General features: G+C 56.4%; 1 protein-coding gene across 4 annotated transcripts; it reads left to right on the top strand.

The window, feature by feature from the left end:
* On the top strand, positions 1–27,087 carry GRAMD1A (GRAM domain containing 1A). Of its 4 annotated transcripts, XM_025368030.1 has the most exons (20): positions 1–479; positions 9,700–9,910; positions 10,005–10,025; positions 10,470–10,554; positions 10,675–10,778; positions 10,867–10,962; positions 12,055–12,135; positions 13,792–13,904; positions 14,077–14,227; positions 14,730–14,928; positions 16,361–16,504; positions 19,710–19,828; positions 19,910–20,052; positions 21,857–21,960; positions 22,046–22,219; positions 22,305–22,392; positions 23,257–23,268; positions 23,590–23,697; positions 23,781–23,901; positions 26,665–27,087. In XM_025368030.1, the coding sequence occupies exons 1-20, from the start codon at positions 472–474 to the stop codon at positions 26,755–26,757; spliced, it is 2,175 nt and encodes a 724-aa protein (XP_025223815.1). In that variant the 5' UTR covers positions 1–471; the 3' UTR covers positions 26,758–27,087. The 4 variants fall into 4 exon arrangements, with proteins under 4 accessions (XP_025223815.1, XP_025223816.1, XP_025223817.1 ...); XM_025368031.1 differs by lacking the exon at positions 23,257–23,268; XM_025368032.1 differs by lacking the exons at positions 10,005–10,025; positions 23,257–23,268.
* Positions 27,088–27,502: the final 415 nt, after the last annotated feature.

Raw genomic sequence — 27,502 nt, 5'->3', positions numbered from 1 at the left:
GAGCTCCTGGCCAGGGGCATAGTAGTTGCTGGGGACCCTTTTCTAGGTACTAGGGGAAGTGGCTCCCCAGCCTGCGGCAGGCAGCTGCCTCCACGATGTTTGGTTTTAATAAAGTCTCTTTGTCTCCTTCTCTGTCTCTCTGCCCCTCTGTCGCCCCTTCTCGGTCCAGTCCCTCTCCCCGGCTTCTCCCTCCTTCTAGGCCTCGGCGGCCCCTCCCCGCCTTCCCTCCCGGGCGGGGGGCGGCGCCGTGACGCGGCGGGGCGGGGGAAGGAAGGGGGTGTCGCTGACGCCGCGGCGGCCTCCGGCGGCTCCGGCCTTTTGTGCGGGCGGTTGGGTCGGGTGGGGGCGGCGGCCGCGGAAGGCCAGGCCGGTGCCCTGCGGGGACGCCTAGCGCAGCCCAGCCCCGCGCAGCCCGGCCCTGCCCTGCCCTGCCCTGCCCTGCGCCCGGGGCGCGCCCGCCGCGCCGCATCCATGTTCGAGTAAGGACCCGGCGGCCGGGGCTCAGGGACCGGGCGCGCCGGGGAGGCCACCGGAGGGAGGGGGCGCCGCGGGCTCGGAGAGGGCGCGGCGCGGCCGCTGCAGAGGTCGGGGGCCTCTGCACGTGGCCCTGGCCGGGGCGATGGAGGTGGGGGCGGGGCAGGGGGCCCCCGGGCGAGGGGTGCAGCTAGGGGGTGGGGCGCGGACGCAGGGCAGGGCCTGAGGTCTGGGTCGCCACTGCCGGCCAGCGACGCACTGGATTGCGGGGTTTGGCTGGGGGCCCGCCGGCTCATCTGGCGGGGAGGGCGGCCTGCGGGGAGGGCCCCCAGGCCTGGCACCCCCCTGCCTGGTAAGCGAGGGGTGAACGCGAGGCAGAACTGGGGCTCTGGCCTGGGATGGAGGGAGTATCGGGACCAGCCCAGGCCCACAGGCCGCGGAGCTCTGGGCGCGCCCGGAGCAGCCCCTTCCTGGCTGGGCCCCCTCCCACCGTCCTCGACTGTTGTGGGTCTCGCGGCTGCCGGGGGTGGGGGCTTCCTGCGTCTCCCCCGTGCTTGAGATCATGGGGGGCGGGGGGTCCTGTGTGCTTGGAATTGACTTGTTACTCCCCTTCCGGTCCAGGTGGGCGCATGTGCTTCCGACTCTGAATTGTCTTGCCAGTGTGTGTCCATGTGTCTGGGGCTGCTAGCCTGTAGCAGCTTTGGGCCTTTGATAGGGTTCCTGCGTGTAACTTACCATTAATTCCGACCGCGGCTCTGTATGTTACTGTAAGTTACCTGTGTGTGTCTGGGGTTCCAAGTCTGTGGCTGTGAGCAGCTGGTTGTGTCCGCGTGTCCTGTGTCTCATTCCATCTGTGGCTCCCTGTGCAAATATAAATTACCCCTGTGTGTCTGAGTGTGACGTTGGAGTGTGTGTACGTGTGTCTGGAGCTACTGTGTGTAGCAGCCCTGATTCCTCTTGGGCTGTGTGTGTTTTACCATTAATTCCATCTGTGGCTCCAAGCGTCGCTGTAAGTTACCAGTGTGCTTCCCATTGTGACTTAGTGGTGTGTGTACAAGTGTGCCTGGGGCTCCGGGTTCTACCGTGACCCTCTGTGCCTGCATATGCTTGTAATTTAGCTCAGAAACTCTCTTTTTTTTTTTTTTTGAAACAGAGTCTGGCTTTGTCACCCAGGCTGGAGTGCAGTGGCGCAATCTCAGCTCACTGCAACCTCCGCCTCCTGGGTTCAAGCGATTCTCCAGCCTCAGCCTGTCTAGTAGCTGGGATTACAGGCGCGTGCCACCACGCCTGGCTAATTTTTGTATTTTTGGTAGAGATGGCATTTCCCCACATTGGCCAGGCTGGTCTTGAACTCCTGTCCTCAGGTGGTCCACCCGCCTCGGCCTCCCATAGTGCTGAGATTACAGGCATGAGCCACCGTGCCTGGCTTGAAACTCATTTAGCTCTGTGTGCCAATGTAAGTTACCTGTGTGTGTCCATTTGTGACATTGTTGTGTGTCTGGGGCTCTGTGAGTGTGACTGTAACTTACATCTGATTCCATCTTTGTGTGAACATTCCCTTGTGTATCCCTTTGTGACGTATTGAGTGGTACCTAGGCCTCTCTGTGTACAGCTGAGACCCTCTGTGGTTTTGTGTGTGTGTGTGAACAGTGTGAGACCTCTTGTGGCTCTCTGTGGGCTTGGGACCCTCCCTTCTAAGATCCTGGGAGTACCTAGGGCACTTTGGAGGGCATAATGATAACTGACGATGTCCACCTGTTACAGTTAGTATAGCATGTGCCACACATTATTCCACTACCTGGCCGCTGTGTCCTCGAGATCCACACCCCGCTGGGCTGCATTATTCCCAAGTCCTGCTTGACTGTGTGAGCGCCCGGGCTCTCCACCAGCGACAGCCGCTGACACCTCCACCTCTTGCCACTGTATTTTTTCTTTTTCTTTTCTTCTTTTTTTTAGACGCAGTCTTGCTCTGTCGCCCAGGCTGGAGTGCTGTGACACGATCTCGGCTCACTGCAACCTCCGCCCTCCTGGGTTCAAGCGATTCTCCTGCCTCAGCCTCCCGAGTAGCTGGGATTACAGGCGCTTGCCACCACACCTGGCTAATTTTTGTATTTTTAGTAGAGATGGGGTTTCACTATGTTGGTCAGGCTGGTCTCGAACTCCCGACCTCGAGTGATCCACCCACCTCAGCCTCCCAAAGTGCTGGGATTACAGGCATCAGCCACTGCGCCCAGCCCCTTGCCACTTTAGAAGTAGCCTTTGCTCTGCCGGGCACGGTGGCTCAAGCCTGTAATCCCAGCACTTTGGGAGGCCGAGACGGGCGGATCACGAGGTCAGGAGATCGAGACCATCCTGGTTAACACGGTGAAACCCCGTCTCTACTAAAAAATACAAAAAACTAGCCAGCCGGGGTGGCGGACGCCTGTAGTCCCAGCTACTCGGGAGGCGGAGGCAGGAGAATGGCCTGAACCCGGGAGGCGGAGCTTGCAGTGAGCTGAGATCCGGCCACTGCACTCCAGCCTGGGTGACAGCGCGAGACTCCGTCTCAAAAAAAAAAAAAAAAAAAAAAAAGAAGTAGCCTTTGCTCTGTCTTCTCTGCCAGACAGTGAGCCCCATGCAGGCACAGGGACAACTCAGTGGGGATGTTGGCCGACCGTGGGACCTGATTTACCTGGGACTATGTATGTGTCACCTGGGGTCTTTTGGGACCAGTCTCACAGTATGGCTGTCTTCAGCTCTTGGCTGAGATTTCCTCCTGCCTGTGTGTGTGAATATAATTTATCGGGGACTTTCTGTGGATTGCTGTTTGTTTCTGTGACCCTCTGCAGCTCTGTGTCTGTGTGCACACATGCATGTGTCTGGATAACTTTTCTGGGAAATTGCCATGTAACTGTAGCAGACTAGCAGTGCTGCAGGTGTGTGTGTGTGTGTAATTTGTGGCTCTCTGTAGCATACCTGTGATGCTGTTGCTCTGTGCGTGCGTGCGCACGCGCACATGAGAGAGAGGAAAGAGACTCCTTGCAATTGTAGGGAAATGCAGTTTACCCCTGACACCTACTGTGTGACTCTCATCGAGGTTCCCATTTATGCACACCTGTGGATGCATCTGCCCTTTTCTGATCAGAGGCAGCTCTAGGCCCATTGGGGCCTAGGAAGTTGGAGGTCAGGTGCCTGCTGTAGCAAAACCCCATCCCTTCCGAGTCTCCCCACCCCTATAACTGCCCCCAGGCTCCTCCCTTCACTCTGCCTTCAGCTAGCCCGGTTGGGCAACCCCAGGGCCCGCCCTTGAGTACTTCCTCTTTGCCCAGCCCTGGAGCAAAAACTGGGGGCGTGGTCCTTGCCCTGTCTGTGTGCCTTGAGCCTCTCCTCAAGCTTCCTTCCCCCAGGCCCTGCCCCTAGACCTGTGGTTGTGGGAAAGTAGGGCAGGTCTGTGTTTCAGGCTAGAGGGCTGAGAAAAGCAGACAGGGGAGGATGTGGTCCCTGATACTTAAGAGTCCCTCCCTGCTCACCAGTGCTGTCTGGGTGAAGCCAAACTCCTGACCAGGATCACCAGGCCTGTGCACCTCCGCTGCTCCCCCAGCCCCACTGGCCACCTCACTCATGCTCAGACCTGCCAGGCTCAGTCCTGTCCCTGAACTTGATGTTCTGCACCTGGAACAGTCTCCCAGCCTTTGCCACATCTGTTCTTTTTTTTTTTTTTTTTTTTTTTTTTTTTTTGAGACGGAGTCTTGCTCTGTCGCCCAGGCTGGAGTGCAGTGGCCGGATCTCGGCTCACTGCAAGCTCCGCCTCCCGGGTTCACGCCATTCTCCTGCCTCAGCCTCCCGAGTAGCTGGGACTACAGGCGCCCGCCACCTCGCCCGGCTAGTTTTTTGTATATTTTAGTAGAGACGGGGTTTCACCGTGTTCGCCAGGATGGTCTCGATCTCCTGACCTCGTGATCCGCCCGTCTCGGCCTCCCAAAGTGCTGGGATTACAGGCTTGAGCCACCGCGCCCAGCCAACCACATCTGTTCTTTGTCCTCAGGTGAACAAGTGGGCTTTGTTCAGGGAGGCTTTTGCTGACTCTTACTAAAGAAATTGGTTGGGCACAGTGGCTTATGCCTTTAATCCCAGCACTTTAGGAGGCCAAGGTGGGAGGATCACTTGAGTTCAGGAGTTTGAGACCAGCCTGGGTAACATAGCAAGACCCCACCTCTACAAAAACTTTAAAATTCAGCTAGGCGTGGTGGTGTGAGACTGTAGTCCCAGCTACTTGGGAAGCTAAGGCTGGAGGATTACTTGAGCCCAAGAGTTCGGTCCTGGAGTGACCTGGGAGGCTGAGGCTTGAGAATTGCTTGAGCCCAGGAGTTCGGAGCTGTAGTTAACCATGATTTCGCCAGTGTACTGCAGTGACAGAGTGGGTGACAGAGTATGACCCTGTCTCTAAAAAAAATTTTAAAAGCATCTCTGCCCCCCTAGTTGTCCCATCCCTTGTCTCTGTGGTCCTCAAACTTGAATGTGCATCAGCATCTCTGGCCCCACCCCAGTTCTGATTCAGGAGGTTGGGAGTGGTCCTGGACTCTGCCTTTTGAACACCTTCCAAGTCCTGCCTGCTGCTCTCTGGGGACCATTCTGAGCAGCATTGCTTTATGGCGTTCACCAGTGTCTGAGGTCGCCATCCCTGCTCATTTGTTTTCTTACTGATGGTCTGTGTTTCCCTGTTACAGCATCAGGTCTCTGCAGGCAGGGACTTGTATTGGCTTTGCTCACTTCCTTGTGGCAGGTGCACGGTATGTAGAGGTGACAGGCTGGAGTTGAGGGTCAGTCATGGAGGCTCCTAACATCAGGCGTAGTGCTTGTGAGGTCCCGGTCAGGGTCAGCAGAGCGTCATGGACAGTGGTGCACTGGGCTGGCAGCCGGGCTGTACACTCCATTTTAGTCCGCCAGTCCCTGCAGGAGGGGAAGCAGCATAGTTAAACCAGGTGCCTTTCAGGTACTGGGCTTTGTGGATTCGCCTCACCTCCATCTCTGTACAACCCTAGGAGGTGAGCACTGTAATTCCCATCATACCCAAGAGGAAACTGAGGCACAGGAGGCTTCAGACACTGGCTCAGGGTCACATGGAAAGGACGCGGCTGTACTTGACTGGAAGCTCCTTGGACCGTGGGGCCCACACTCCAGGCTGCTGCCCCGGAGACCTGCGGGTCCAAGGAGTCGTGCACCTGCTGGACCTAAGTTCTATGAGGGGTGGGGGAGGAGGGCCGATCACCCAGGCCATCCTCAACAGTAAGTGCTCACGGAGCACCTCCTGTGCGCCAGGCCCTGCTCTAGGTGATGGGGACACTCACATCGTGGGTGGGGGGTGTGGTGGGGAGAGATGGATAAGAACTAGGGGAAATACTGAAGGTCCCGGGAGGCAGCAGGGAGATGCGCTTTGCAGAAAGAGAGCAGGGAGGAGGGGGATCGGGAGGGCGGTGTTAAATAGGGAGGTGGGGAAGGTGTCCACTGAGCAGAGACCTGAGGGAGGTTGGGGAGCCCTGTGGATGTGGATGTCTGGGAGGAAGGGCATTTTGAGCAGAGGCACCGGCCAAGGCAGGAGCTGGGAGAGGGAGTGCAGGGCTGATGAGGGTAGAGAGGGACCAGGCAGGAGGGCACTGATGGACTCAGGTGATCCCCGGCTCCCTCCGACTGCAGATGGGGGCAGGGACGGGAACAGGGAGACCAGGGAGGAGGCTGCTGGGATGGTCCAGGGGAAAAGCAGTGGCCTGGGCCACTGGCTATTTAATTATTTTATTCATTTATTTTATTCCACACGTTTATTTTACAAGTGTTACATTGTAAGTGTTGCCTACCCTGCATCCTGTCCTACACTGTGCTGGGGACAGAGCAGTGACCCACAGACCCATGAGGGACTTGGACCTGTCATCGGAGAGTGACGGCCCAGAGTAGTTTGGGATGGGAGCTGTCCAGGGGACTGTGGGGTCACGCATGAGCCAAAGTCCTGAAGGCAAATAAGGATTTGCTAGACAAAGAAGAACTATGGTCTGGACAGACAGAATGGCATGTATTAAGGCTTGGAGTTAAGAGAGACAACTTTGAGTTGCCCCAGGTGGTGGAGGGAATCCCACCTGCACCCCAGAATACATCGAGGCCCCCAAATGGGAATCCTGCCTTGAAATAAACCAAGCCTGTGGCCAGGTGCAGTGGCTCACACCTGTAATCTCCTAGCTCTTTGGGAGACTGAGGCAAGTGGACTGCGTGAGCTCAGGAGTTCGAGACCAGCCTGTGCAACGTGGTGGAACCCTGTCTCTACTAAAATACAAAAAATTAGCCAGGCGTGGTGGTGGGTGCCTGTAATCCCAGCTACTCGGGAGGCTGAGGCAGCAGAATCACTTGAACCTGGGAGGTGCAGGTTGCAGTGAGCTGAGTTAGTGCCACTGCACTCCAGCCTGGGCGACAGTGTGACTGTTTGTCTCCAAAAAAGAAAGAAAAAAGAAATAAGCCAGGTCTGTATCCTACGGCAAGTGGTTTGCCGCTTGGAGCTAGTTTCCTCCTCTGTAAAGCAGGCATGGTTAATAGTATCAAAGGCACCGGCTTGAGAAATAATACAGTTAATCATACGGAGAGCTTGACATAGTTCCTGATAAGGAGTCAACAAAGAATGTCCTTTTAAGGTTCCCGACGCCATCCCCACAGTCCTTATTACAGTTCATGTTTGCACAGTCAAGTTGGGAGTGTCCTGTTTGTTCAGTGTCTGCCTCCCCACCAGAAGGCTCATTCCCCAAGGGCAGGGGCTGTGTCCGGCGGGCTCTGCTGATGCTAGCTCCAGCCAGTGTGCAGATTATTCATTTAGCCTCCGGTGTTTATTGAGCATTCGCTATGTGCCTAGAGTTTTGGGCTGTAGGGACCCGGTGGTAACCAAGACCTCCTGAAGGTCACAGTCTGGGTAGACAGTAAACAAACAATAAATAAGCAGGACACTCCAGATAACCTGAGGTGTGGCAACGGAGGTGACTGCCTTAGGCTGGATAATGGGGAAGGAGAGCATTTGAGCTGAAGAGGACAGAACCAGTGATGCCGGGCCATGGAAGGACATTCAGGTGGAGGGACTACTAGTGTGGAGGCCTTGGCATGGGAATGAGGTTGGAGAGCTTAGGGACAAAAGCAGGCTGGGATGGCCAGGGTGGAGGGAGGACAGGGAGAGGGAGGACATGAGGTCAGCGAGGTTCCAGGGCCAAATCACCACACCAGGGTGAGGTCTCTGCTTTTACCTGGAGTGAGATGCAACCAGGGCAGGGCTCAGACCTGACTCAGATAGTTACAGGCCCCCTCTGGTTGTCGGACAGCAGGGAAGAGGCTGCTGGGATGTCCAGGCTGGAGGTGATGGAGGCTGGAGCAGGGAGAAATGGGTATAATAAAAATAATGGATGCCGGGCTCGGTGGCTCACACCTGTAATCCCAAAATTTTGGGAGGCCGAGGCGGGCGGATAACCTGAGGTCAGGAGTTCAAGACCAGCCTGGCCAACATGGTGCAACCCCGTCTCTACAAAAATTAGCCAGGCATGATGGTGGGTGCCTGTAATCTCAGCTACTAGGGAGGCTGGGGCGGAAGAATCGCTTGAACCTGGGAGGCAGAGGTTGCAGTGAGCTGAGATTGTGCCATTGCACTCCAGCCTGGGCGACAGAGCGAGACTCCATCTCAAACTAAAAATAATGGAAATAGGGCTGGGTGCAGTGGCTCACACCTGTAATACCAGCACCTATGGTAGTGTCCAAAGTGGGAGGATCACTTGAGGCCAGGAGTTTGAGAACAGCCCGGGCAACATAACTAGACCCTATCTGTACAAAAATGTTTTAAAAATAAAAAAGCTGATGCAGGGGGGTGCACCCGTAGTCCCAGCTACCCGGGAGGCTGAGGCAGGAGGATCTCTTGAGCCCAGGAGCTCGAGGCTGCAGTGAGCCATGATTGTGCCACTGCACTCCATCCTGGGTGACAGAGCGAGACCCTATCTCTAAAAATAAAAATAAGAATAAATAATGGAAATAGATTTTGAAGTGAGAGGTGAGGAAAATAAATTAAGAAAGATGCTTAGGGTTTAGCTCCAACAACTGAGTGGAAAGTTGCTGTTCAATACATATTTGTTGTATGAATTAGGAAGTTAACATATTTGTTGTATGAATTAGGAAGTTAATAGCAGGTATAGGCCAGGCATGGTGGCTCACGCCTGTAATCCCAGCATTTTGGTAGGCTGAGGTGGGCAGATCACTTGAGGTCAGGAGTTTGAGACCAGCCTGGCTGACATGGTGAACCTGTGTCTCTACTAAAAATACAAAAATTAGCCAGGCATGGTAGTGTGATCCTGTAATCCCAGCTACTCGGGAAGTTGAGGCAGGAGAATCACTTGAACCCAGGAGGAGAAGGTTACAGTGAGCTGAGATCACACCACTGCACTCCAGCCTGGGCGACAGAGCGAAAAACTCCGTCTCAAAATAAAACAAAACATAGCAGGTGTCGTCGTCGAGAGCTCTCTGTGTGCCACCGTCTGTTAGAATTACTTTACGTGGGCTGGGCATGGTGGCTCATGCCTGTAATTCCAGCACTTTGGGAGGCTGAGGCCAGAGGATTGTTTGAGGCCAGGATTTTGAGACCAGCTTGGGCAACTTAGGAAGATCCCATCTCAAAAAAAATTAAAGTGGGCTGGGCATGGTGGCTCGCACCTGTAATCCCAGCACTTGGGATGCCAAGGTGGGCGGATCATGAGGTCAAGAGTTCGAGACCAGCCTGGCCAACATGGTGGAACCCCATCTACTAAAAATACAAAAGTTAACCATGTGTGGTGGCAGGAACCTGTAGTCCCAGCTACTTGGGAGGCTGAGGCAGGAGAATCAGTTGAACCCAGGAGGTGGAGGTTGCAGTGAGCCGAGATCATGCCACTGACGCCAGCCTGGGCGACAAAGCAAGACTCTGTCACAAAAAATAAATAAAATAAAGTAAAATAAAGGAAGTGCTTTACATGTCCTGATGTGTTTAAGCCCCAAAACAACCAGATGAGGACGTGTATTTATTATCCCTGGATTACTGATGAAGTCACCGTAGCACAGAGACATTAAGGAGCATGTTCTGAGTCTCACTGCTGGGAAGAGGAACGGGATGGCTGGGTGGATGGGTGTGTATTCGGGTGGCCTGTCCCCGAACCCCAGCCTGTTTCTTCCAGTTAACACTTCTCTTCCTCTTCCTGCCCCCAGCACCACACCCCACTCCGGCCGGAGCACGCCAAGCAGCTCCCCATCGCTCCGGAAGCGGCTGCAGCTCCTGCCCCCAAGCCGGCCCCCACCTGAGCCAGAACCAGGCACCATGGTGGAGAAGGGGTCGGATAGCTCCTCAGAGAAGGGTGGGGTGCCTGGTACCCCCAGCACCCAGAGCCTAGGCAGCCGGAACTTCATCCGAAACAGCAAGGTTGGTGCAAACCCAGGTGGGGTGGGGAGAGGGCTGGCGGGGGGCTGGCCGGTGATCTAGGGACTCATCCTGACTCCTCTCCTTTCCTTTGCAGAAGATGCAGAGCTGGTACAGTGTAAGTGTCTGGGCAAGGGGCTCGCTGGAGGGTTGGGAGGACAGGGTGCTGGGCCAGGAGCCCCAGGCTGCAGCAGTCAAGGAGTGCGTGCTGAGATGGAGTGGGTGCAGACCTAGGGTCACATTCTGTGCTGTTATTTATGTGCTGTGTGACCTTGGGTGAGTTACTTAACCTCTCTGGGCCTCTCTCTGTCCTTGAGAAACAGCTCCACCTTACAAGGCTGGAGGGAACATTGAATGAGTCAGTGATGCTGGTGGGTGCTTGGTGCAGGGCCTGGCTTACGTAAGAAATCTGTAAATGGCAGCTGTCACTGCGGTTACTGGTGTGTTGTGTGCATTAGAATTTGTCAGGGACTTAAGAGGCTGAGGGGGTTCCAGGAGCTTTGTGGGGCAGAATTGGGAGTGTGAACCCCCATCCAGATTCTCACCTCCCAAACTTCCTCAGATGCTGAGCCCCACTTACAAGCAGCGTAATGAGGACTTCCGGAAACTGTTTAGCAAACTGCCCGAAGCAGAACGCCTCATTGTGGGTGAGTCCCGGACCCCCAGTCCCAGCTCCTAGCCTGGCCCTGTGACTCCCCGCCAGCCCGCGGGCGCCAGCACAGCCTTGTGACTTGGGTGTCCTCCTGTCTCTCCCCGACCACTCTCAGATTACTCCTGCGCCCTGCAGCGCGAGATCCTGCTCCAGGGCCGCCTCTACCTCTCGGAGAACTGGATCTGCTTCTACAGCAACATCTTCCGCTGGGAGACCACCGTGAGCCCACGGCGGGGCGGGGTGCAGGGGCAGGGGCCCTCACGTCCAGGCCCCACCCCGCTCCTATTGACCATTCTGCTGTCCTCAGATCTCCATCCAGCTGAAGGAAGTAACATGCCTGAAGAAGGAGAAGACAGCCAAGCTGATCCCCAACGCCATCCAGATCTGTACGGAGAGCGAGAAGGTGACGGAGGACCCGGTGATGGGACCACACGGTCCCCCCTCTCAGCAGGCCGCCTCCCCCAACCATGCAGAGCCCCATTTGTTCTGCATCCTGAGTTCTCTCCGTGCTGTCCCCTTCTCTCTGTTCTCCCGGCCCAGGCGCCCATCACCCCTGACCTGATCCCTGCACCAGCCTCTCCTCTCTTTCCCTGCAACCTGTCACCTCACACAGCTGCTCAGGAATAGCAGAAATAGTAAAACTCTTCCATGCATGTGGCACCTCAGCCGCCCCTCCCTTCGTAAGTCTCCCCTGATGCTGTGTCCTGTCCTTGTCATTGTGGCCTTATGTCCGTTGGTTGCAAGATGGCTTTCTCACCAGCGGTCCAATAAGAAGGGGGACAGGTGTAGGGGACACTTCCCAGCAGACTTCCCTTTGTGTTTTGTTGGTTAACAGTTGATCTGGCCAGGCGCAGTGGCTCATGCCTGTAATCCCAGCATTTTGGGGAGGCTGAGGTGGGAAGATTGCTTGGGCCTAGGAGATCGAGGCTAGCCAGGGCAACATAGTGAGACCCGGTCTCTAAAAAAAACCCCCCAAAATTAACCGGGTGTGGTAGCACACACCTGTAGTCCCAGCTACTCACTCAGGAGGCTGAGACGGGAGGATGGCCTGAGCCCAGAAGGTTGAGGCTGCAGTGAGCCGTGATCACACCACTGCACTCCAGCCTAGGTGACAGAGCCAGACCCCGTCTCAAAAAAAAAAAAAAAAGATCAACTGACCATTCTTAGTGGCAAAGGAGGCTGGGAAAGTTCCCTGGGCTTCCCCCATCATATCCCAGCCTCTCTGGGCTGACCCTGTCTAGAGATGCATCTGTCCCCTCCCTGGACTGGGAACTCCAAGGACAGGGCCAGCGGCCGTCTCCCCATCCCAGTGATTCTGGCATTGTCCAGCGCAGGGCTGGGCGCAGGACAGACGTTCTGTGGAACTAATGCAGAGGTGAATTAGTGGATTCACGGGGACAAAGATGTGGCATCAGCGCAGATGAGGGTGCCGCTTCTCCGCCTCTGTCCTGGTCTCTCCCCAGCCTGCTCACACCTCTGTCTCTCTACCTGACAGCATTTCTTCACTTCCTTCGGGGCCCGTGACCGCTGCTTCCTCCTCATCTTCCGCCTCTGGCAGAATGCGCTGCTTGAAAAGGTGGGCCTGGGTGAGGCCTGGGTGGGGATGGGGAGTTCCCAGGGGGACCATGGAGCCAGGGACCCCAGAATTTGCCGAGCTGTAGGCAGCCTGGCTCTTCTCCATGGGCACCGGGCCCGGTGCCCCTGCAGCGCCTCCCTGGGCCCCACCTGACCCTGAAGCTGAGTCTCTGGCAAAGGGACATGAATTGGTGTAAACCGTCGTAATTCTTCCCTGGGGCTGGGAATGATTTTCACCCTGAAGGAAGTCCAGGTTCCGCTGGTAGTAGGGGAGCGTGGAGCGCGGATAGAGGTTGGGCGGTCATCATAGGATACCGGCTATGGCTGGCCCACAGCACCTCAGAGAGCCCCAGCCCCATCCTCTGGCTGCGCGGCACTCACTCGCTGCCTTCTCAGAGGCTCCGATCTCCCTTGGGCAGGCAGGAGTGCTGAGGGTCCCATTCAGCATCCTGAGAGAGGGACAGAGCACAGTCAGACCCTAAGGAGGACAGGGCAGAGCCCCGGAGTTCCAGCTCCATCCCCTGGGGCAAGTGATTGAACCCCATCTGTCAAATGGGAGCCATCCCCACTTCACAGCACCCAGAATTGTGCCCAGAATAAGTACTCAGTCATGTCAGCTCTTAGGAGCAGAGTAGCCCAGTGGTTAGGGTCACATCTCAGCACTGCCACTTCCTGGCAGGACCTTGGCATGTCGTCTTGCACTTCTCAGCGCCATTGTCTTAAAAGGATGATGAGGTTAGCACCTACTTTCCAGATGGTTATGAAGACACAGTGAGTTAGCACATCTGTAAAGCCGTTAGAAGAATGCGCCTAGTTGACAAGGCGGCAAATGTCTGCTGCTATGATCACTTACTGTTATCTGTCATCACTGTCATTCAGCCACTCTGGCCGTGGGTGGCTGAAAGCCCAAGGCTCCCGAGGACACCTGGGAAGAGATTCGGGGAGCCGGGATGGCATAGGGGTGGGAGCCCCAGCCCTGGAGTCTGGCAGGGCTTGACCAAGTCACTTGGTGACCTTGAGCACGTGACTTTTCCTACATGACTTCCCCTTCCTGGGCCTCCATATTCTCTGTAAAAATGGGAACATTCATGGCTGGGCGCGGTGGCTCATGCCTGTAATCCCAGCACTTTGGGAGGCTGAGATGGGCAGATCATGGTGCCCACGAGGTCAGGAGTTCGAGTCCAGCCTGGCCAATGTAATGAAACCCCATCTCTACTAAAAATGCAAAAATTAGCTGGGTGTGGTGGCGGGCGCCTGTAATCCCAGCTCCTTGGGAAGCTGAGGTAGGAAAATCACTTAAACCCAGGAGGCAGAGATTGCAGTGAGCTGAGATCATACCACTGCACTCCGGCCTGAACGACAGAGCCAGACTCCATCTCAAAAAAATAAAATAAAGTTATAAAAAGAATGGGAACATTTTCTGGCCAGAGTATTGTGGGGACTTGGGAGGTGGGAGGTTTGAGTTCTGGGCGCAGGGCCTGGAGGGGCTGTAGCAGGGGTTTCCCTGTGTGCTGGGGCCAGGTCTGATGTGGGAGATCGTGGCTGCCTCCTTGTGGAAGCCAGGGGAACTGCGGAAGCCGAGGGCTGGTGGGGAATCTGGTGGGCCTGGCTCTGGCTGGGGTGAGATGGAAGCCAACCCCAGATCCTGCCTCCCCAGACGCTGAGTCCTCGCGAGCTCTGGCACCTGGTGCATCAGTGCTATGGCTCAGAGCTGGGCCTCACCAGTGAGGATGAAGACTATGTCTGCCCCTTGCAGCTGAACGGTTTGGGGTGAGTTGGAGGTCAAGGGAGGTTGAAGGGTTCGGGGGAGAACTGGACGGCTGGCGTGCAGAGTTACTGGAGTGCTGGGGGGCCTGAGGTGTTGGTACGAAGTCTGGGGGATTCAGGAGGGTGTGTGGGGTCTCAAGGACACAGCAGTCCTGCTTCCTCCCCTTCCCCACAGGGCCCCCAAGGAAGTGGGAGATGTGATCGCCCTGAGCGACATCACCTCCTCGGGGGCAGCTGACCGAAGCCAGGAGCCAAGCCCAGTGGGTTCGCGCCGTGGCCGCGTCACGCCCAACCTTTCCCGAGCCAGCAGCGACGCAGACCATGGGGTGAGCGGTGGGGTGGAAGAGGGGTGGGATACTGATAGGAAGAGACAGGAGGGCTGGGGGGGGTGCAGTGGGAGAAGGACAGCCTGACAGATTTGGAGGGGAATGGACAGAGGGACAGGGGAGGCCTGGATGGAGCGATAGGATGGGGAGGGGAAGACGGGCATGGAACAGATTGGAAAAGAGAGACAGGGAAGAGAGGGGACAGACAGAAAGGACGAGAGACAGAAGGGGTGGGAGATGGGTCGATAGATGAAGCAGCAGACAGACAAACGGACAGGACAGGTCAGAAGGCTTATGGCCCAGGCATCTGAAACAAGCCTGACGGGCTGAGAGGGGCTCTCATCTGGGTGGCCCCAGGCCACTGGAAGCTCAGCCGTGAGCCCTTGGTGCACACACCACCCAGGGTCTGCACAGGCTCTGGAATCCTTGTGGCCAGTGTGGACTTGGGAGCCCTGGGGCTGGGATGGAGGTGGCCAAGGCTGCATCAGGCATTTCTCTGCAGGCAGAGGAGGACAAGGAGGAACAGGTAGACAGCCAGCCAGACGCCTCCTCCAGCCAGACAGTGACCCCGGTGGCTGAACCCCCGAGCACAGAGCCCACCCAGCCTGATGGGCCCACCACCCTGGGCCCCTTGGATCTGCTGCCCAGCGAGGAGCTGTTGACAGACACGAGTAACTCCTCTTCGTCCACTGGGGAGGAAGGTGAGGCAGGCGGGCCTGATTCATTTGCCTCCGGTACTTGCAAGCCTCTCTTAGTCTTAAGCAAGAGGGGATGGATTAGCTGGCGGCACTGAGAATCCAGGGGCAGGCGGGATGGCGTTCAGGCACTGTTGCTAGAAATCTCTGTCTTCACCCTGCTTTGAAGGCAGCATGGCAGGGTGAACACGAGCACAGACTGAGGGCAGCTTGCCAGGATTCAGATCCTGGTCACACCACTTCCTGACCATGTCACGTGGGCAAATTGTGTAACTTCTCTGAGCTTTGCTTTCCTCCTCTGAAAACGGAGTTAACAATGATAATACCCACTTCATAGGGTTGTTGTTAAGAGACTATAAATGAGGCCGGGTGCGATGGCTTACACCTGTAATCCCAGCACTTTGGGAGGCCAAGGTGGGAAGGATTGCTTGAGGCCAGGAGTTGGAGAACAGCCTGGGCAGCAAAGCAAGACCCCATTCTGTACAAAAAAGAAAAAAAAGGAAAAAGCTAGTTGTGGTGGTGCACACCTATAGTCTCAGTTACTTGGCAGACCAAGGCAAGAGGATCCCTTGAGGCCAAGAGTGTGAGACAAGCCTGGGCAACATAGTGAGACCCCTGTTTTTAGAAAAAAGTTAAAAAATTAGCCAGGCATGGTATCATGCACCCTGTGTAGTCTCAGCTACTGGGGAGGCTGAGGCAGGAGGATCGCTCGAGCCCAGGAGTTGGAGGCTGCAGTGAGGTATGATTGCACCACTGCACTCCCGCCTGAGCAACAGAGCGAGACCTTGTCTCTAAAACGAACAAAGGGAGAGAATTAAGTGATTTCATACATCTAAAGCACTTGGGCCAGTTAGTAAGTGTTGACTATTAGTATTTCTATTATCATTATTATATTCATTTTGTCTCTCCACTAAGTCTCAGGTAGCCTCTACTCTTGTGTCTTATGGGGCAGAGATGGCCTCAGCCCTGCCCCAGCCTAGCCCAGTGAGAGAGAGCAGCCTATTTCTCCCAGTGTCTACCGCGGACACCCTAGGGTTGGCTCTGATTGGGCCAACTTGAGAGCATGCCTGCCCCTGAACCAATCACTGGTTGATCGGCTAGACCTCACTCACCCCTGAACCAATTGCTGTGCTCCTAGGCTGATGCTCCCAGGAGCGCGTGCTATCCGGTAATGAATCCCTGTGAGTTAAGTCTCAGGGCCTAGGTGTGTTCTCCACCCAGAACCAAGCACAGTGGCTCTGACTGTCTGGACCTGGAGCACATGCCAACCCTCAGCCCATCCCTGAGTCACAGGAGGGCTCTGGGTCAGTGTCCTGCGCTGCTCCAGGAGGTTGGGTCTGCCCATGCGCCCTACAAGGCCTGGGAGTGGGGAGGCGTGGCCCGCGGAGGGAGGGAAGAGTGGAGGCAGTCGTCATCCCCAGCTCTCCTCTGTCTCTAGCGGACCTGGCTGCCCTGCTTCCCGACCTCTCCGGCCGCCTCCTCATCAACTCTGTCTTCCATGTGGGTGCTGAGCGGCTCCAGCAGATGCTCTTCTCGGACTCGCCCTTCCTCCAGGGCTTCCTACAGCAGTGCAAGTTCACAGGTCAGCGGGTGCATGAAGGAGAGGCCGAGGTTACCCAGGTGCAGGGGAGGGGTGAGAAAGGGTAGCCCAGGACAGGGGAAGGCACTGCTAGCCAGTGCGGCTGGGTGGGGTGCTGAAAAGCAACGTTTCTGAGACCAGAAGCAGTTCTGCCTCTTACTAGCTGGGTAGGCTTGGGAGGGGTTCTGAGACTCTGTCCCTCAGTTTCTCCTTCTGAATAATGGGGGTATGATAATAGTACCTGGCTTATTGGTTATCATGAGATCTAAGTGAGTTCATATTAGAAAAGTGCCTGGAGCAATACCATATAGTAAGTGTTTAATAAATACAAGTTAAGAGGCTGAGGCAGGGCTGGGCACCATGGCTCACACCTGTAATCCCAGCACTTTGGGAGGCTGAGGCAGGTGGATCACCTGAGGTCAGGAGTTCGAGACCAGCCTGGCCAACATGGCGAAACTCTGTCTTTACTAAAAATACAAAAAAATTAGCCGGGCATGGTGGCGGGCACCTGTAATCCCAGCTACTCAGGAGGCTGAGGCAGGAGAATCGCTTGAACCTGGGAGGCAGAGGTTGCAGTGAACCGAGATCGTGCTGTTGCACTCCAGCCTGGGTGACAGAGCAAGACTCTGTCTCAAAAAAAAAAAAAAAAAAAAAGCAGGAGTGGGGCCAAGGCAGGAAGGTCATGTCAGCCCAGAAGCTGGAGACCAGCCTGGGCGACATAATGGGACTAAGTCTTTACAAAAATAAAAAAAAAAAATTAGCTGAGCATGGTGCTGCATACCTGTAATCCCAGGTACTTTGGAGGCTCAGGCAGGACAATTGCTTGAACCCAGGAGGTGGAAGTTGCAGTGAGCTGAGATTATGCCACTGCACTCCAGAGAGAGACTTCATAAAAACCAAAAAAAGCTCCTGAGGCCTCCCCGAAGCCGAGCAGATGCCGGCATCACGCTTCCTGTACAGCCTGTGGAACTGTGAACCCATTAACCTTTGGTTTTTTTTTTTTTTTTTTTTTTTTTTTTTGAGACGGAGTCTCGCTCTGTCACCCAGGCTGGGGTGCAGTGGCCGGATCTCAGCTCACTGCAAGCTCCGCCTCCCGGGTTCACGCCATTCTCCTGCCTCAGCCTCCCGAGTAGCTGGGACTACAGGCGCCCGCCACCTCGCCCGGCTAGGTTTTTGTATTTTTTAGTAGAGACGGGGTTTCACCGTGTTAGCCAGGGTGGTCTCGATCTCCTGACCTCGTGATCCGCCCGTCTCGGCCTCCCAAAGTGCTGGGATTACAGGCTTGAGCCACCGCGCCCGGCCAACTTCTTTTCTTTATAAGTTACCAAGCCTCAGGTATATATAGTAATGTAAAAACAGCCTAATACAGAGCTCCTCAGCCTGACATGCCAGCCCCTTTAGGACATATGCATAGTTTTGGGAGCCTTGTAGCCCCACAACACGAGGCACAGTCGTCCTGACTCTGCAGGAGATACTACATGTCTCATCAACATAGAAAAAGAAACAAAGAGAAACTCTTACGTGCTCCTCCCCTGCTTGAATCTCTTTGGTAGCCTCCCAGGTTCCTTGACTGGTCCCATGTCAACCCTTCCAGCCTCACCCAGTGCTGTGGCTGCCCCTCTCCATACCTGGCTGCTCCGTCCCAGCCTCAGAGGACTTCTCCCAGTGTCAGCCTCCAGCCTCAGGGCCTTTACTGATATCACACCGTTCTCCCGGGCTCCTCTGCCCCCACCCCCTTCCTTCCTCAGTTCCTTCTTCAGGCCTTGGTTTTGATTTCACATCCTCCTGGCAGCCTTCCCTGACCTTCCTCAGATCCCACGTACCCCCAGATACTCAGCCTCTGCCCTTAACTCACACCACGCCGGTAGTGTGTGGTCTTTATTTTTAGATGTTTCCTGTTGTTCTCAAAAGGTCCTGGGTGCTAAGGACAGGAGTTCATCTATCCTGGTCTCCCACTGGCCTCCAAGCCCTGCATAGGCCTGACAGAGTGGACATTAAGCGTGTGATCATTAACATGTATTTATGTATTTATTTTTGAGTCGGGGTCTTGCTGTCACCCCAACTGGAATGCAGTGGCACAATCTTGGGACACTGTAGCCTCTGCCTCCGGGGTTCAAGTGATTCTCCTGCCTCAGCCTCCTGAGTAGCTGGGATTATAGGCACCCACCACCACGCCTGGCTAATTTTTGTATTTTTAGTAGAGACGGGGTTTCACCATGTTGGCCAGGCTGGTTTCGAACTCTTGACCTCAAGTGATCCTCCTGCCACAGCCTCCCAAATTTCCCAAAGTGCTGGGATTACAGGCATGAGCCACCATGCCCAGCTATCGGGGAGCTTTTGATCAAAAGGGGGAGCAAGTGAGAGAGAGTGGAGGGGAGGTGCCACACACTTAAATGACCAGATCTCGGAAGAACTCACTATCATGAAGACAGCAGCAAACCATGAGGGATCCACCCTCATGATCCAAACACCTCTCACCAGGCCCCGCCTCCAGCACGGGGGATTACAATTCAGCATGAGATGTGGGTGGCGACAAATAGCCAAACTGTACCAAACTCAGACTCTGTTCTAGGGGTACTGGGGAGCCATGGAGTGTTCTAGACAGAGAAGGGATAGAGTCAGGCTTGGCTTTAACAAGATGCCCCTGGACCAGATGAGGAGACTGAGGCCAGACACTCAAGGGAAGGCCGGGAGGGGCACCGGGCAGGCAAAGATGGGCTGAACCAGGAGTGACGCTTGGGAGTATTGGTGAACACACAGTGTAGGTAACAAACTAGGGGTCTGACTAGGGGGTGTCCACGGCAAGGCCTGGTGCTCCAGTGGGAGCCTGGAGGACCCTGGACCACCCCCGAGTGGGGGCCTGAGAGATACAGCAGGTTTGGGGAGATGCTGAGGCCGTGTGGAGCTCAGTGGGTTCGAGGGGTCCAAGGACCTTCCAGGAGAAGCTGTTCAAAAGATTGCAGGTCCAACGCTCAGGGCAGAAGCCAGGACGGGTGCAGAGGGGGAAACTGAGGCTGCAGCAGTGGATGGGATGGCCCTACCCCAACAGCTAAGGTTTTAGGCTCCTGGAAGGAAGGTGGGGACACAGAGGAGGGGTGTGGATTGGAACAAGTCCCCAGAGAGTGACCTCCCAGAAGGCTGAGTCTCCTGCGGCCTGTGGGCAAAGGACTGGGGTGTGGCCTCCTCATGCTGCTCCTCCCTCCCCTAGACGTGACCCTGAGCCCCTGGAGCGGGGACAGCAAGTGCCACCAGCGCCGGGTGCTGACGTACACCATCCCCATCAGCAACCCACTGGGCCCCAAGAGCGCCTCTGTGGTGGAGACACAGGTGGGCCAGGCGGGGCAGCCGGGCAGGTGGGGCAGCTGGGTGGGTGGGGTGGCCCTGACTGCCCCAGCTCTGTCCCTGCAGACGCTGTTCCGGCGCGGCCCCCAGGCCGGCGGATGTGTAGTGGACTCCGAGGTGCTGACGCAGGGCATCCCCTACCAGGACTACTTCTACACTGCCCACCGCTATTGCATCCTGGGTGTGGCTCGGAACAAGGCGCGGCTCCGGTGAGTGGTGACTGGGCCCCTCCACCCGATGCCCTGGTGGCCCCAGGGCCTCCTGTCCACTTCTCAAGTCAACAGCAAAGCGTTGGTTCCCACCCTCGTGGAGGAACAGAAGCGTGGGGTTCCTGAGGACCCTGCGCTCCGAATAGTGGAGGGTAGAGAAAGGGTGGCCCAGGGATGGCTCCTCCCATCTGCAGAGGGTGTTTGAGCCTCAAGACTCTGAGGATACAGCAAAGCCAGGCAGTATCACTTCTCTCAGGGAGCTCATAGTCTAGTAGGGAATTGGACAATAGAGAAATAATTAGGAAAATCTGCAGAGCATTCACTGGCAGTTAGGCCTATGGAGAAAAACGAGGAAAACACGGCAGGCTGAAGAAGCAGGGCGTGGAGGCTTTTACACCCGATACGCTGGTCAGGGAAGGGCCCGCTGGGAAAGAAATTTTTCACCAAGAACCTGAAGGAGCTGAGAGCAACTCATTTGGGACAGCAGGTGCAAAGGCCCTGAGGCAGGGGCGGGGGCAGTGACTGGAGTGGAGTAAGATTGGGTGAGAAGGAGCTGAGATTAAAGCGGTGAACCGGGGCCCAGTGCAGTGGCTCACACCTGTAATCCCAGGACTTTGGGAGGCCGAGGCAGGTGGGTCACTTGAGGTCAGGAGTTTGAGACCAGCCTGGCCAACATGGTGAAACCCCATCTCTACTAAAAATACAAAATTAGTCGGGGGTGGTGGTGCATGTCTGTAATCTCTACTATTTGGGAGGCTGAGGCACAAGAATCATTTGAACCTAGGAGGCGGAGGTTGCAGTGAGCCGAGATCGGGCCACTGCACTTCAGCCTGGGTGACAGAGTGAAACTCTGTCTCAAACAAACAAACAAAAAAACAAATAAAAAGATTAGCCAGATATGGTGGAGATTTCAGTGAGCCGTGATCATGCCATTGCACTTCAGCCTGGGCGACAGAGCAAGACCCTGTCTCAAAAAAAAAAAAAAAAAAAGGTGAACCAGATGTGGCTCATGGTGAAGACTTTACTTTTACCTGGAGGGAAGGGCAACCAGGCCAGGGCTCTGAGCCAGGAGGGGCTGAACTGACTCAGGTGGTCCCAGGCTCCTTCTGGCTGCCTCTGTTCTGGTGGAATAGACTGCAAGGACAGGGACAGGAGCAGGGAGGAGGAGGCTGCTGGCGTCACCCAGGCTGGAGGGGACGGAGGCTGAATCAGGGTGGGGAAATGGAGGGGGAAGAGTTAGATTCCGGAGAGATTTTGTAGGTTTAGCTGACAGGATTTGCAGAGAGATTGGATGTGGGGGTGAGGGAAAGAGAGCTCAAGGAATACCCCGAGGCGTTTGGCCCGAGCCACTACAACCACAGAGCTGCCGTTGACCCAGATGGGGATGGCAGGGAGGAATGGGTTTGGGGAACGACCAGGAGGTCAATGTGGGACTGAGCTGTCTGTGTGGAGCTGAGCCTGTGTGGAGTTGGGGTGCAGCAGCTGGATGGAAGAGGTTCAGGGGCAAGGTCTGGCTAAGACGTCGGTCAGTGGGTGGACAGGGCTCAGGTCACCGGGAGCCTTGCCCATGTACTGGGCATGGGTGGAGAAGGACCGAAGGCTGAGTTGGCTGGCATTCGGGCTGAGCGGGGTGGTGTATGGGGTATCCAGGGAAGCCATGGACGGTAGGGAACCCATCTGTTTTGTCTGTGAGTGACAAGGGGCCCTCTCTGAATTATGGGAAGGAAAGAACTCAACGTGGGGGATGGGACAGCCAGGGCTGGAGTCAGACCCTGACCTCCTTCCCCTGATCTCCCAACCCCAGAGTGTCCTCTGAGATCCGCTACCGAAAGCAGCCATGGAGCCTGGTGAAGTCGCTCATTGAGAAGAACTCGTGGAGCGGCATTGAAGACTATTTCCACCATCTGGGTAGGGACAGAAGGCCAGCCGGGGCACGGGTTGGGGGATGGCCTGGCCAGGGATGGGCATCCAGAGCCCCCTCTCTTTTACGCAGAGCGAGAGCTCACCAAGGCCGAGAAGCTGTCTCTGGAGGAAGGCGGGAAGGATGCCCGGAGCTTGCTATCCGGCCTGCGGCGGCGGAAGCGGCCCCTGAGCTGGCGGGCTCACGGGGACGGGCCCCAGCACCCAGATCCTGACCCCTGTGCCCGGGCTGGCATGCACACCTCGGGTGCGTTCCGTTGGGGCCGGGTCGGGGTGGGCGGGGGACTGGGGGCCTGGACCGGGCCCTCTGACTCCAAGCTGCTCTCCTGCAGGCTCCCTCAGCTCCCGCTTCTCCGAACCGTCTGTGGACCAGGGCCCCGGGGCAGGCATCCCCAATGCCCTGGTTCTCATCAGCATCGTGTGAGTAAGAGACAGGAGCAGTGGCCACACAGGCCTGAACCTGCCTCCTGGCTGTGTGACCTTGGGCAAGTGCATGGCCTCTCTGGGCTCTCTGCTTAAGTGGGAGCGTGGGTTTGCTCACAGCAAGGATTAGATGAGGCGATGTTTGGGATGTGTCGGTTTGTCATGGAGAAGCCTTCCCTGCTAGAAGAGCAGAGCCCGGGGGAGCTATGGGAGATCAGAGGGGCCTGACCTCACCCAAGGATCAAGGGGGGCTCTCTGGAGGAGCAGGCACACAAAGATTCTGGAATTAGGTGCACAGGGAGAAGTGTGCCTAACCAGTGAGGTCATTTATGCACGTTGCATTCTCTGTGCCCACCCCTAAGCCGGGCGATGCTGAGGACACAGCAGTGACCTTGAGGAAAAGATAGACCTGACACTAGACCAGAGTGGTCTGGGCCGGGATGGAGGATGCATGGGCAGAGGGATCAGGGCCAGGAGTGGGAAAGCCCTGGGAGGCCAGCGGCGGCTTCCTCCCAGGCCACAGCAGGCAGTCAGGATGGGCGTCCTGAGAGAGTGGAGACCGTCTAGGCTGAGAAGGGCTTGGGCAGGGAGAATCCACACGCCTGCCCAGAAGCCTGCAGGAGTTGGCGGGCAGGACGCTGGGAGGAAACAGAAGCCGGATCCCGGGGTTGAGCAGACCCTGGGAGGTGAGGGTCAGGCCGGCTACGTGCTCAGCCTCTGAACCTCAGCTCTCAGCTCTCATCCAGTGAGGGGGTATGGTGCGCTCGGCCCAGAGCTGCCCAGGGTGAGGAGGGCTGGGGGTGTCGGGGGCAGGCCGGGCGGTGCTCATCTCTCTGTCTCCCCTCACTGCTGCTGCTGCAGGATCTGTGTGAGGTAGGGTCCTGAGTCCTCCCCCTGCCCTACCCGCCCTGCACCCCATGCCTGTTGCAGCCTCTTCTCCCCACCCCACGCCCCCCGGCTCCCCCAGGGAGGCGACCTGGCATGGCAGTCAAGGGTATGGGCATCAGACAGGCCTGGATTTGAACCCTGACTTTCCTGCTATGGACTGTGCAACCCTGGCATGTCTCACCCTCTCTGAGCCTCATTCTCCTCCTCTGCAATGGAGGATAGAGGTGTCCCTACAAGGTGTAGCTATATGGGGGGGTTCAGAGCATCTAGACCCCAGGAATCCTGACTTCTGACCCCTGTCCCCAGCCTTATCATCCTCATCGCCCTCAACGTCCTGCTTTTCTACCGCCTCTGGTCCCTGGAAAGGACAGCCCACACCTTTGAGTCCTGGCACAGCCTGGCCCTGGCCAAGGGGTGAGTGGGTAGCCTGGGGAAATGGGGGGGCTTGGGCACACTGGGGGAGGCCAAGGCCCTGCTCAGGCCCGGCATCCCCACAGCAAGTTCCCCCAGACGGCCACAGAGTGGGCCGAGATCCTGGCGCTACAGAAGCAGTTCCACAGCGTGGAGGTGCACAAGTGGAGGCAGATCCTGCGGGCCTCCGTGGAGCTCCTGGATGAGGTAGGAGGCGCCGCTCGGGCAGGGCCCGGGGCTACAGGGCTGTAGGGTCCTGTGTTGAAACCCCACCATGCGTCAGGCACCTCCCTTCTCCGGGTCTCAGTGTCCTCCTCTGTAAAATGAGGAAGCCACTCAGAGTCCCCATCCCACAGCATTGCAGGGTAAAGCACGGAAGTGTGAATGGAAGAAAGAATTGATTGACTCACGTCCTGGAGAAAAGTCCAGAGGCATCTCACGTTAGGCACGGCTGGGTTTGGTCACTCAATGGCAGTAAGAGTCAGTCTCGTGCTCATTCTGCCCTGTGCCCATCTCCAGGGTTGAGTTCATTGGAAGCCACACTTTTCCCCCCACCGGGGACCACGGCGCTTACTCTCATTGCCTGCTGGGGTCTCAGGCCCACCCCTGACCTATCACAGCAGCCAGGGCAGGCCAGGTGTGGTCCCTCTACCCCCTACCCCCCTCTGGGGTAGCTAAGGGGTCACAGGGTCTGAAGGGGAGAGACTCTTCAAAGGATCTGAGGTCTCATCTCCAAAACAGAGTGGATCCAGACACCCAGTGTAGTTCAGGGACAGTGTCTACTCAGACAACCAGGTTCCAGTTCCGGTGTGTGACCTCTTGCAAGCGATTTTGCCATGGTGGCCGTGGCCGCCTCTGTGCATAGGATAATGGCTGATGCTACTTCAAAGACTGCTGTGAGGATGAGACAAGTTGACACTGGGAGTGGTGCCAGACACACAGGAAACACTGGATGTGGGCTGGGTGTCCTGAGTGTGAGCCTAGTGCCAGAGACAAAGCAGATGCCCAATAAATGTGATGTCATCACACAGCAATGCCCTCAGGCCCCAGTAGACTCAGGCCAGCAGTTGCGGTGGGTCAGAGCAAGTGTTGGGCACTGGGGAAGGTGTCGAAGTGGGAAGGCGGTTGGGAAACAGAGAGTCTGGCATTGCCTGCATTTCCAAGGCCATCAGAGCTGAAGCTGTGGGTGACGGTGAAAACCTTGTTTCATCAGACCCTTCCATATCAGAAGGCTCATCTTTAGGAGTCTCATTTCCCCCCTGAAATCAAGCTTGGGAGAGGCTCACACTGGGAAGGGTGGGGCAGGACGGGGTTGGGAGAGGATGAAGGCTGAGGCCCCATCACTCAGAGAGGGTGGGCAGGGCCCCCCATCCTGCGTTATTTTACTTTATTTTGAGACAGGGTCTCATTCTGTTGCCCAGGCTGGGGTGCAGTGGCACGATCATGGCTTATCGCTGCCTCGAACTCCTGGCTCAAGTGATCCTCCTGCCTCAGCCTCCTGAGTAGCTGGGACTATAGGCACACACCACCATGCCTGGCCAATTTAAAAATTTTTTGTAGAGACCAGAGTCTCACCGTGTTGCCCAGGCTGGTCTCAAACTCCTGGCCTCGGGCAATCCTCCCGCCTCGGCCTCCCAAAGTCCTGGGATTGCAGGTGTGATCCACTACACCTGGCCCTGAGTTAAATTTTTATCATTTTCCTCCCTCTCAAACTGCCAAGGGTGCAGAGTTGATGTCACAGATTGGTACTCACAGTAGATGCAGACTGAGCACTTACCTGTGGCTGGGCTATTCCAATTTTTTTTTTTTTTTTTTTTTTTTTAGACTGGGTCTCTCTCTCTGTTGCCCAGGCTGGAGTGCAGTGGCATGATCTCGGCTCACTGCAAGCTCCGCCTCCCAGGTTCATGCCATTCTCCTGCCTCAGCCTCCCAAGTAGTTGGGACTACAGGCGCCCGCCACCACACCCAGCTAATTTTTTGTATTTTTTAGTAGAGACGGGGTTTCACCGTGTTAGCCAGGATGGTCTCAATCTCCTGACCTCATGATCTGCCTGCCTCGGCCTCCCAAAGTGCTGGGATTACAGATGTGAGCCACCATGCCCGGCCTGTTCTAAGTTTTAAGCATGACTGCCTTATCCCCACAGCCAGCCTTTAAGGAAGATGCTTTTGTTATCCCAGTTTTTTTGAGACAGAGTCTCAATCTGTCACCCGTGCTGGCGTGCAGTGGCGTGATCTTGCCTCACTGTAACCTCTGCCTCCCAGGTTAAAGCGATTCTCGTGCCTCAGCCTCCCAAGTAGCTGGGATTACAGGCACCTGCCACCACACCTGGCTAATTTTTGTATTTTTAGTAGAGATAGGGTTTCACCATGTTGGCCAGGCTGGTCTTGAACTCCTGACCTTAAGTGATCCACTGGTCTCGGCCTCCCAAAATGCTGGGATTATAGGCATGAGCCACTGCGCCCGGCCGTTATCCCGGTTTTATACATAGGCAGGCGGTATGAGGCATCCACAGGTTCGAGGAGCTCAGGAGCTTGCCCGAGGTCACAGATGGGGTAATGGTGACAGCTAACATGTGCTGAGCACTTAGTGTACACCGGGTTCTCAGTGCTCTTCAGAACCCTGAAATAATCCTGTGGAGCAGATGTGTTACAGACCCGTATTTCAAATGAGGGGATTTTGACTCAGGGTGGTTACAGGACGTGCCTAAGGTTAACTGAGGTAACGAGATCAGAGCCAGGATTTGAACCCAGGCCATCGGGGTGCCAGGCACACACTAAGCCCCTTCCTCTGCTGCCTCTGAGAATTTAAACTGGGTGCAGCGTGGCTGTGCTCTTTTCACTGAGGGACCCTGGGGTGGGGCAGTATGGCCTCTAGACCATCCTCAGTTTCTCAATGGCAGGATGGGGGTGGGCGACATCACCCCCCAACCTCCAGCGTTCACCCCCAACCCTGCTCACCTCCCCCCCACAGATGAAGTTCTCGCTGGAGAAGCTGCACCAAGGCATCACAGTCTCAGATCCTCCCTTCGACACCCAGCCCCGGCCCGAAGACAGCTTTTCCTGAGGTCCCCAGCCACGCAGCTGTTTCCCCACATGGACAGATGGACACACAGAGCCTCGGCGGCCACTGCTGGCACGGTGTGAGCGCCAGGCATCTCCCACCCGCCCCTCCCGACGGCCCGACCGGGGGCTGTGCAGACGTGGGGGCCATGGAACCGAGATGCACTTTAGACCAGGGAGCTGGCCCGGCCTCTGGCAGGCCCCCCACTAACTTATTTTGCCCGGCTGAGGTTGTGGGGGGCGCCTCCTGGGGTGCACAGTTCCCTCAGCTCTGGGTTTAATGTATTATATTTATTTGGGGCTGATGGTGCCCCAATAAAGGGTCAGAAGTGGCTGTGGCTGTGCCTGTGGGGCCCTGGGAGTGGGTGGGAGCCTCCTGTTACACTCAGATCCTGCCGTGGTGGGGAGGGGACCTCTGTCTGTGTTCTGGGGCCATAGTCACTGAAACGATCTGGAATTCCCCCAGCATCTTACACAAGCTTTACATCATCTGAGGTCAACGCAGGAAGTCCGGGGACAGACTCTGGGAGCCAGAGTTCAAATCCTGCTTCCTAGCAGTGGTGTAACTGCAGCAGGTCAACCCCCTGGAGCTCCAGTGCCCTTTCCTGTGCAATGGGCAGAATGACAGTACCTGTCTCTCAGGGCTGTTAGAGGGGAGTGGTTCTCAAACTTGAGCTGCGTTCGAATCTCCTGGAGGGCTTGATGAAAAACAGACTGTGGGGCCCCTCCCTCCAAATTTCTGGTTCAGT

This window comes from Theropithecus gelada, chromosome 19 (genome assembly GCF_003255815.1).
Source record: "Theropithecus gelada isolate Dixy chromosome 19, Tgel_1.0, whole genome shotgun sequence".
NCBI lineage: Eukaryota > Metazoa > Chordata > Mammalia > Primates > Cercopithecidae > Theropithecus > Theropithecus gelada.
Note: the sequence above shows the minus strand (reverse complement) of the source record. Positions and strands in the feature narration are given on the sequence as shown.

What these genes read in the sequence shown, in the direction of transcription:
- GRAMD1A (XM_025368030.1), top strand. An exon ending in AGATGCAGAGCTGGTACAGT is followed by an intron (nt 10,026 to 10,469) that starts GTAAGTGTCTGG and finishes AAACTTCCTCAG; the next exon opens with ATGCTGAGCCCCACTTACAA. An exon ending in CCGTGGAGCTCCTGGATGAG is followed by an intron (nt 23,902 to 26,664) that starts GTAGGAGGCGCC and finishes TCCCCCCCACAG; the next exon opens with ATGAAGTTCTCGCTGGAGAA.